At 32.8% G+C, this 11,169-nt stretch overlaps 1 protein-coding gene across 1 annotated transcript in view; it reads left to right on the top strand.

Annotated features, from left to right (window-relative positions):
* Positions 1 to 4,008: 4,008 nt before the first annotated feature.
* Positions 4,009 to 11,169, top strand: part of LOC102809699 (uncharacterized) — a 100,488-nt gene continuing 93,327 nt past the window's right edge. Inside the window, exon 1 of the mRNA XM_085490975.1 lies at positions 4,009 to 4,769. Coding sequence (XP_085347101.1) covers positions 4,709 to 4,769 — 61 coding nt within the window. The 5' untranslated portion in view covers positions 4,009 to 4,708. The remainder of the gene's footprint in view (positions 4,770 to 11,169) is intronic.

The following is an 11,169-nucleotide window of genomic DNA, read 5'->3' as shown; positions in this document are numbered from 1 at the left end:
CACAGTGCATACTTTGAGGTATTCTTGTAATAACCTTATTATTATTATACATCTTTTCCTTCCATGGGAATGCCAAAATTCAAAATGTTTAGAACAGAATCAGTGAACTTCTTTGAGTGGAGTCTCGTCAAACTGGTGGTGACCATGTTTGTTTTCATTATTAGAGGACGTACGCTTACACGCGTAATCATTCCATATTTGGAATTTGCATTTCCTAGAGGACGCTTACACGTGTAATCATTCCATATATGGAATTTGCATTTCCTAATATGGTAGGATGAAATACCGCAAAATTACGACACACTGTAACTTATGGTGTTACAGTGACAGATGTACATGTATAATAATATAATTTATAACAGCTTACCTAGTATCTATATGTATGTGAGTATTTGTAAGATATTTTCAAAGGAAAACTCACAAGTATGTAGATTCGACTTATAAAATACAGAACAAAAAGCTTCATGTTATGAAATAGACATTTTGTCTGCTGCAAGCAAGCTCAGTAACTTAGCAACCAGGGAACACACCTGGGGAATTTAAAACTCATCTGTATTGTATTTGCATACACTTTTGGTTGTGCGCCATCTATGGTAGGAATGAAGAAAGGACTGTGAGGGCTCACTTTATATCTAATATGACATGGATAATTGATGATTTTAATTATAACCATCCCATTAATTTTTGTGATGGAGTAACGTATCACTTATCTAACCTCGGGGATGAAGTTACATGATTCAATTCGGTCTAAATAAATCAATTCTGTCTCGATCTAGGAATTATAAAATATCTACAGCGTGTGAAAACATAATGTGTGGGCGTGTCTGGGACAGAATTGAAATTGTCTTTAATTGTTTCAGGGCAATACAGCAATATGGTGATGTTTATCCGTCCATAAAAGGCTCTTAAAAGAAGTGATTAAACATGTACATTGAAAGCCAGAGTAATCTTTTTTATGTTCTGTTTCACAGCAAATTTAAAAATACATTCATATATTTGTATGTAGATAATATACATGACAAGGTTGCCTGTTTAATTGATATTACAGACGATGTTACCAAAATGGATGGTATTCTGTAAGCAGCCATTTATAGGTATTTTGTATGTCAGGGTGTGCGGTGCGGATGGGGTCATGAAAATCATGGTGAAATCATGGCCAACCTCATCAAATCAAAATAGTGGTAGCAAATCAATGCTTTACAAAATCATACATTGATGACTGGCATGAGTGTGACTGTAAACAATAATTCACCTTCCCACACATTCCACGTACAGCATACAACTAGCATTCTAGCAATAGCAATAGTGAGAAAGAGCTAGTCATCTTTTTATATCATTTACCGATTCAAAAACACTAAGATTGATATAGAACACTGCACAATGTCACACTAGTAACACTATTCTAACTTTGAATTGTGGATAGGCAAATAATTCTAGCATTACATTGATAACATTGATTACTGTCACTTTAAGATATACACTTTTTTTTCCTGCACTACATGTGAATTAATTATGATGATGAATGCTATAAATAGATTATTATATGAATGAGTCTGTAGAGGGGGAACTTTCATGACAAAATCAAATTATATGGCAGCAGCTGACTTTCAATAGCTGAGGGGATGAAACTAACCAAGTTTGCTGCCTATATTTACTTCAAAAATACTTATTCTATTCCAAACTAGTAATTTATATTTTGATAAAATATATGTTGAAAATTTTAGTGGTACTTTAAGTTTACTACATTCCAGTAGAATTGTCTTTCGACTTGTCATGTTGATGCTTGTGTAGAAAACTTGTGTAAATTCTGTTTTCATTATAAAGCCATATTTTTCACAAAATTACTTTTTATATTTATCTATATTGTACACAGTCAGAATTTACCAGTATAACTAAAAGCATTCCAGACTTAACTTGTTCTGTTCATTTTGCCTAAAATGATTTTGGACACAGGAAATACGAGTGTTAGCAGAACATTTTTTTCTAACAACAATTGGTCCAAAAATACTGTAAAAGACTTTATTTTAGCTGGAATTATTTTTGGGTGTTTTGCATGGAATTCATTTTCACTGATTTTTGACAAGTTTAATGTAAAATATAGAAAAAAAGGTATATTCGCTGGATTTTATTTTCACTGAATCATTCCTTCAGCGAAAATAACAAAAATTAATTCCAAACGAAAATAAAGTATTCTACAGTACCAGTAATAACAGAACATAAAAAATGTGAACCATGTTGCATTGTTCGTTGCACTGTGAGTTTTCTCGTAAAAGCATGAACTACCGTACCAATCACAACTTTTATGCAATGAAACACACTTTTTACAATTTTGAATAAATAAACCAGAAAAAAATTATTCATACAGATGATGTTGATGAATGAACTACTTCTGGACCTGACTTTGACTTTTCATCGTGTAAATTAACTGATTTTCTACATTTTGTAATATAGTCTATTGATATTGTATATTTTGAAATACTATGTTAGTGATAAGAGTGAAACGTGGAAGGGGTGAACCATTGAGATTTCTGTGAAGGGATGGTGGGTGAGGTACTTCTATCTGATCACCTATACCAGATGCCATTAATGAAATGGAGCGAATAAAATATTGATTTTAAAAAACAAACCCATTTGATAGAGAGAAAAAAATAATAGCAAGTGAAGAAAAAGATGATTTTCCCCTTTTTTTCTATCATCTCTCAGAGTTCCTCATGGTCAACCTCTTAAAACACAATATCTTCAAACTTTGTGTACTTTTCTATATATTTATTGTCATATTAATGAGGCTGTGTATACATTGTTGGGGAAAAGAATTTTATATATGTACATACTTTAGAAATATGCATGGTTTTTATAAATTTTAATACTTAATAATTGATGAATGTTGGGTAATAAACATGGAGGGGATTGATCATTTTTTGAAATCTGTTTCTAGTTGTTGTTTTATCCCAGAATAGAAATATCTCCATTACGCCAGAAAATTTAAACATGCTACAAGTTTCATATATTTTGATGAATGGGCATCTTCTCCAACCAAGGTTCATGTAATCAGTTGTCACCTCATAAATATATGGCCATGGACGGTGATGAGTGGGATATCAAGTACAAAACAAAATGCTAATAAAAATAGAAGGTACCATAATCTATTAAAAAAATGTATGGTGTTAAGCTTCCCTGTTTCTGTGTAAACTGTGATGATAGTTTTCTTGTAGTGTTGAGATCTGGTGGCCATTTTGAATTGGATTTATAATTGAATATCTACTTCAGGTACACCTTTTTCTTTGATTTTTATCAAATAGCTAGTCTTATGGAATTAAACTTTGCAAAATTTCAGATTATTTCAGTGTGAAAAGCATGTGAGTTACATCCATCATTAATTACCAAGTTCCTTGTAAGTTGTTACTAGTTTCACACTGAATAACCAATGTGGCCTTTTGTTTGCAAATGTTATAATGGTGGAATATCACTAAGATTAAAAAATCAAATTGTAGATTTGTGAGCAAGATTTTAGTGAAATGAGTTGAGCCAACTTTTCCATTAGTTTATCATTGTCCATGCAGATCGATTCAGTGTTCTTTTGTGGATTTTAACCTTTCGAACTCCGTCAGTTTTTTGGCCGAAAACATTTTTCTAGAATTTTGTTGTTAATGTTGGATCAGATGACTTTTAAGAAAAATATGAAGGTATGTTTTATGAAAGGTGACAAAAAATGTTGACTTTGACATTCAAAAAGTTAGCAGGTTATTTTATTTACTTGGAGCATATACCAGATCCAACGAAGTAGATAACTAACAAAACAACTAAAACACTAAATGATGGTAATTTTAAAGATGAAGAACATTATAAACTTGTCGGAACATCGGATAAAAGTATAATGTGTTAGTTTTAATGTCTTAACATTATCGTCCAATTGTAGTGTGAGTTGTTGGCCGCCAATTTATTGGCCCTGGTGTTACCCATCGTTCATTGCAATTCAAAGATGGCTGCGCCCAGGAGATGTAAACAAAAAGTACGCTCCATGAGCGTAAACGTTTTTTTTTCAGGTAGTCTTGGAGCTTCTGTCCTCTCTCGTTCACTGTGATGAAATTGAAGTCATGCTCCTTTGCATTGGCAGAGAGACTTGCTTTGCCAGCGCCGCTAATGGTTCGCCGGCGACCCCCCTAATGGCATCAAGTATTGTATTACCATAGATAGCATTGAACCGCCTGCGGCCAACCAGCTGTGTATCGGCATAATGTATGGAATTCCCTTTCCCTTTTATGGAGTTTCGCCTGATGTTGTGTGCGGTTAATTTATGCTGAGTATGACGTGGAAACAGGCGGACTAAAACTCATCGCCTGCGGCAGTACTTTTCCCTTTCGTTAAAAGCATACGAAGAATTCTGAGCTCGAGTTTTACTTGAAAAACAGGATACGGGATGTTGGTGATGAGATCAGCCTATTTCTCGGTCGGGATAATGAGTAGCGATGGGGCACACACAAATTCTCATTTATTTTCCCGTGCGCTCTGGTTGGAGATTTAGCCTCGCCTGCGGCTGTCTTTGTTTCAACTCCTTTTCAACTCCGCCGACTTGCCGACACAATCCGAGCTTATAGGCACTTGTGATGTTCATCGGTCGACCGCCTGTATTTAATCATACGTTGACAGGGAAAAAGTGTTCTTGGTTCTGCGCGGGTTTACGGCGGACTTGCTCAGAAAGCAGGCGACGATGTCACGACGCAAGCAGAAAAACCCGCAGAAGATACAGCGAGTCAATACGGAGACAGAAGGTATGTTTTCACTCCATATTGCGTTGAAAAAAAAAACGTTACGACGCGCTTAGCCGCGTAGCAACTCGTGTGGCAGGCTGAACTTGAGTCGGTGTTACGGAATTTAAATTCTACGATAAAGTGCGAAGATCAAATTCAACGACGATGTTTTAATGTGATCTTAGTTTGCATGCCTTTGAGGCCTCGATCGGGTGTTGCTGTAACCGTTAAATGTAATTACTCTGAATTCATGACGTCCATATCAAGTATACATTTAGATGCACATTGTTCATAATTGCTATGCTCTCAAATTTAAACTATCTATTTTCATAATTTGTATTTATTTCAATCAAAACAATATTTTGAGAACAGTTGGAAATCACATATCGTATAGTGTAGTATTCAGGCAATGTAGTTAAATTGAAAAAGAAAAAAATATCTAAATATGTTTTATTTTGTCAATCGTTTCTCATACTACTTTTAACAGACAATCAAATAAACAAGTAGATGAGTAATTAATGTTCCACACCCTCTAGCAAATATAATTTACTTGAAAATATTGAATTTTGGGGTGACCTGTGAATCCTGCATCCAAAGGCACATTGATATATCAAAAAGAAATCCTTTCAGGATTTCTGATCATACTGTGATTGGCTTATTTAATTTGAAAATATCATCCTGTTATTTATAGTCGAAATGTAATCCGCTCCATCTACAATTCATGTGCCAATCTTTTTTACTGTTAATTATGCATCAGAATTGTGCTATCTTTGGTCTAAAATTAATGACTTGAACACTTTCTCAAGATAGATGGTTTATATAATAATTCAAAATGTTATTTATATTTTAATCTGTCTCAAATCCAGCCATTAAATTGCCACAGTTGAGAAGAATAGGAGACTGTCTGAATTCCTGATTTAAATTCTATTCAGAGTTTCCACTAACTTTATTGAGTAGAAATCGAGAAACCAAACAAACATGTCACTACTACACTTTCTGCACTGTGTAGTATATGGCTGAAGTAGGCGACCAGACATTGCAAGAAGAAGGCTATTTTGCAGTCTGACGCCTCTATATAAACCCCCTGTCACCTTGAAGGGAAAGGGTTTACCGTATCATTTTACACCTCAATGTGGAACCTTTATAAGGGGTCTTTGCTTCACAGACAGGTAAAACCAAAATAAGACCAAAAACAAAGTTTTACTTCTCGTCCTAAGGGAAAAAATGACAATGTTTTAATTTTGTTGAGATTATTCAATACTACACAAAGAAAATATATGTTTAACCTTTATTAAATAATGCTTTCGAATAGATGCAATTACGAATGATTTGGAGGAACAAAACATTCTCTGAAACAGCAAACGCGCATTTCTCTTTTTTACTGTACGTGGCACACTTCACTGAAATGCAGAATTGAAAACAAAAATGTGTCAGGCTTAGATCTCAAACTTACAGTGCGAGATGATGAGAAACAAAGCCCATTTTTTAGGGTCTAAGAAACTATATAAATACCTGGTACAAGTAGTTCAGTTATGTGTAAGGGCTCAACAGTTATTGTCAATCTTTTTATTACAATTAACAAAATAGTCCCGTTTATAGTCTGCACTTTCCTTCAGAAGATTGGGCCCATAATAGCCACATTTTTTGAGTAAAAACTGAAAATAGTCTCAAATTTTGACATTTTGCTCCAATATTAGGGTTCATTTCCAGAAATATTGAAGAATATAAGAAAAAAGTGCAGAAAAATTATGACGAGAAAGTCTGGTGGTGAAAAGGTTAAGATATACTAGTAACTTGTGATGTGGCAGTGCATGATGAGTTCTACGCATATTATAATCTAATCCATTGTGCCTAGAACATATTTCACTTGATAACTCTTGCATTCACTTCAAACCAAACCATGTTCATGAAATTGTATTACCCAACGTTAAGTTGTAGTCAGTTAATTGTATATTTCGATCAAGAATACAAAATAGGATGTATGATGTAAAAAACAACAACGTTACAAAATAACAACTGAATATAGTGAATGATTAATTCACTATTATATGCATTTGTATAGCCAAGCTGATATGATTAAATCACTATAGCCGAGCTGATATGATTAAATCACTATAGCCAAGCTATGATTAAATCACTATAGCCAAGCTGATATGATTTAATCACTATAGCTAAGCTGATATGATTTAATCACTATAGCCAAGCTGATATGATTTAATCACTATAGCCAAGCTGATATGATTAAATCACTATAGCCAAGCTGATATGATTAAATCACTATAGCCAAGCTGATATGATTAAATCACTATAGCCAAGCTGATATGATTTAATCACTATAGCCAAGCTGATATGATTAAATCACTATAGCCAAGCTGATATGATTAAATTACTATAGCCAAGCTGATATGATTTAATCACTGGCTAAGCTGATATGTTTAAATCACTATAGCCAAGCTGATATGATTAAATCACTATGGCTAAGCTGATATGTTTAAATCACTATAGCCAAACTGATATGATTAAATTACAATAGCTAAGCTGATATGATTAAATCACTATAGCCAAGCTGATATGATTTAATCACTATAGCCAAGCTGATATGATTAAATCACTATAGCCAAGCTGATATGATTAAATCACTATAGCCAAGCTGATATGATTAAATCACTATAGCCAAGCTGATATGATTAAATTACTATAGCCAAGCTGATATGATTTAATCACTATAGCCAAGCTGATATGATTAAATTACAATAGCTAAGCTGATATGATTAAATCACTATGGCTAAGCAGCTGATATGATTAAATCACTATAGCTAAGCTGATATGATTTAATCACTATAGCTAAGCTGATATGATTAAATCACTATAGCCGAGCTGATATGTTTAAATCACTATAGCCAAGCTGAAATGATTAAATTACAATAGCTAAGCTGATATGATTAAATCACTATAGCCAAGCTGATATGATTTAATCACTATGGCAAAGCTGATATGTTTAAATCACTATAGCCAAGCTGATATGATTAAATTACAATAGCTAAGCTGATATGATTAAATCACTATAGCCAAGCTGATATGATTTAATCACTATAGTCAAGCTGATATGATTAAATCACTATAGCCAAGCTGATATGATTAAATCACTATAGCCAAGCTGATATGATTAAATTACAATAGCCAAGCTGATATGATTTAATCACTATAGCTAAGCCGATATGATTAAATCACTATAGCCAAGCTGATATGATTAAATCACTATAGCCAAGCTGATATGATTAAATCACTATAGCCAAGCTGATATGATTAAATTACAATAGCCAAGCTGATATGATTTAATCACTATAGCTAAGCCGATATGATTAAATCACTATAGCCAAGCTGATATGATTTAATCACTATAGCCAAGCTGATATGATTTAATCACTATAGCCAAGCTGATATGATTAAATTACTATAGCCAAGCTGATATGATTTAATCACTATGGCAAAGCTGATATGTTTAAATCACTATAGCCAAGCTGATATGATTAAATTACAATAGCTAAGCTGATATGATTAAATCACTATAGCCAAGCTGATATGATTTAATCACAATAGCTAAGCTGATATGATTAAATCACTATAGCCAAGCTGATATGATTTAATCACTATAGTCAAGCTGATATGATTAAATCACTATAGCCAAGCTGATATGATTAAATCACTATAGCCAAGCTGATATGATTAAATTACTATAGCTAAGCTGATATGATTAAATCACTATAGCCAAGCTGATATGATTTAATCACTATAGCCAAGCTGATATGATTAAATCACTATAGCCAAGCTGATATGATTAAATCACTATAGCCAAGCTGATATGATTAAATTACAATAGCCAAGCTGATATGATTTAATCACTATAGCTAAGCCGATATGATTAAATTACTATAGACAAGCTGATATGATTTAATCACTATAGCTAAGCTGATATGATTAAATCACTATAGCTAAGCTGATATGATTTAATCACTATAGCCAAGCTGATATGATTTAATCACTATAGCCAAGCTGATATGATTTAATCACTATAGCCAAGCTGATATGATTTAATCACTATAGCCAAGCTGATATGATTTAATCACTATAGCCAAGCTGATATGAATAAATTACTATAGCTAAGCTGATATGATTTAATCACTATAGCCGAGCTGATATGATTAAATCACTATAGCCAAGCTATGATTAAATCACTATAGCCAAGCTGATATGATTTAATCACAATAGCTAAGCTGATATGATTAAATTACTATAGCCAAGCTGATATGATTTAATCACTATAGCTAAGCTGATATGATTAAATCACTATAGCCAAGCTGATATGATTAAATCACTATAGCCAAGCTGATATGATTAAATCACTATAGCCGAGCTGATATGATTAAATCACTATAGCCAAGCTGATATGATTAAATCACTATAGCCAAGCTGATATGATTTAATCACAATAGCTAAGCTGATATGATTAAATTACTATAGCCAAGCTGATTTGATTTAATCACTATAGCCAAGCTGATATGATTTAATCACTATAGCCGAGCTGATATGATTAAATCACTATAGCCAAGCTGATATGATTTAATCACTATAGCCAAGCTGATATGATTTAATCACAATAGCTAAGCTGATATGATTAAATCACTATAGCCAAGCTGATATGATTTAATCACTATAGCCAAGCTGATATGATTTAATCACTATAGCCAAGCTCATATGATTAAATCACTATAGCCAAGCTCATATGATTAAATCACTATAGCCAAGCTGATATAATTAAATTACTATAGCTAAGCTGATATGATTAAATCACTATAGCCAAGCTGATATGATTTAATCACTATAGCCAAGCTGATATGATTAAATCACTATAGCCAAGCTAATATGATTAAATCACTATAGCCAAGCTGATATGATTAAATTACAATAGCCAAGCTGATATGATTTAATCACTATAGCTAAGCTGATATGATTAAATCACTATAGCTAAGCTGATATGATTTAATCACTATAGCCAAGCTGATATGATTTAATCACTATAGCCAAGCTGATATGATTTAATCACTATAGCCAAGCTGATATGATTTAATCACTATAGCCAAGCTGATATGATTTAATCACTATAGCCAAGCTGATATGAATAAATTACTATAGCCAAGCTGATATGATTTAATCACTATAGCCGAGCTGATATGATTAAATCACTATAGCCAAGCTGATATGATTAAATCACTATAGCCAAGCTGATATGATTTAATCACAATAGCTAAGCTGATATGATTAAATTACTATAGCCAAGCTGATATGATTTAATCACTATAGCTAAGCTGATATGATTAAATCACTATAGCCAAGCTGATATGATTAAATCACTATAGCCAAGCTGATATGATTAAATCACTATAGCCGAGCTGATATGATTAAATCACTATAGCCAAGCTGATATGATTAAATCACTATAGCCAAGCTGATATGATTTAATCACAATAGCTAAGCTGATATGATTAAATTACTATAGCCAAGCTGATATGATTTAATCACTATAGCCAAGCTGATATGATTTAATAACTATAGCCGAGCTGATATGATTAAATCACTATAGCCAAGCTGATATGATTTAATCACTATAGCCAAGCTGATATGATTAAATTACTATAGCTAAGCTGATATGATTAAATCACTATAGCCAAGCTGATATGATTTAATCACTATAGCCAAGCTGATATGATTTAATCACTATAGCCAAGCTGATATGATTAAATTACAATAGCCAAGCTGATATGATTTAATCACTATAGCTAAGCTGATATGATTTAATCACTATAGCCAAGCTGATATGATTTAATCACTATAGCCAAGCTGATATGATTAAATTACTAAAGCCAAGCTGATATGATTTAATCACTATAGCCGAGCTGATATGATTAAATCACTATAGCCGAGCTGATATGATTAAATCACTATAGCCAAGCTGATATGATTTCATCACAATAGCTAAGCTGATATGATTAAATTACTATAGCCAAGCTGATATGATTTAATCACTATAGCTAAGCTGATATGATTAAATCACTATAGCCAAGCTGATATGATTAAATCACTATAGCCAAGCTGATATGATTAAATCACTATAGCCGAGCTGATATGATTAAATCACTATAGCCAAGCTGATATGATTTAATCACTATAGCCAAGCTGATATGATTTAATCACAATAGCTAAGCTGATATGATTAAATTACTATAGCCAAACTGATATGATTTAATCACTATAGCCAAGCTGATATGATTAAATTACTATAGCTAAGCTGATATGATTTAATCACTATAGCTAAGCTGATATGATGTAATCACTATAGCCAAGCTGATATGATTAAATCACT

This window comes from Saccoglossus kowalevskii, chromosome 16 (assembly GCF_978046115.1).
Source record: "Saccoglossus kowalevskii chromosome 16, keSacKowa6.1, whole genome shotgun sequence".
NCBI lineage: Eukaryota > Metazoa > Hemichordata > Enteropneusta > Harrimaniidae > Saccoglossus > Saccoglossus kowalevskii.
This window is presented reverse-complemented; position numbering and strand designations above follow the sequence as displayed.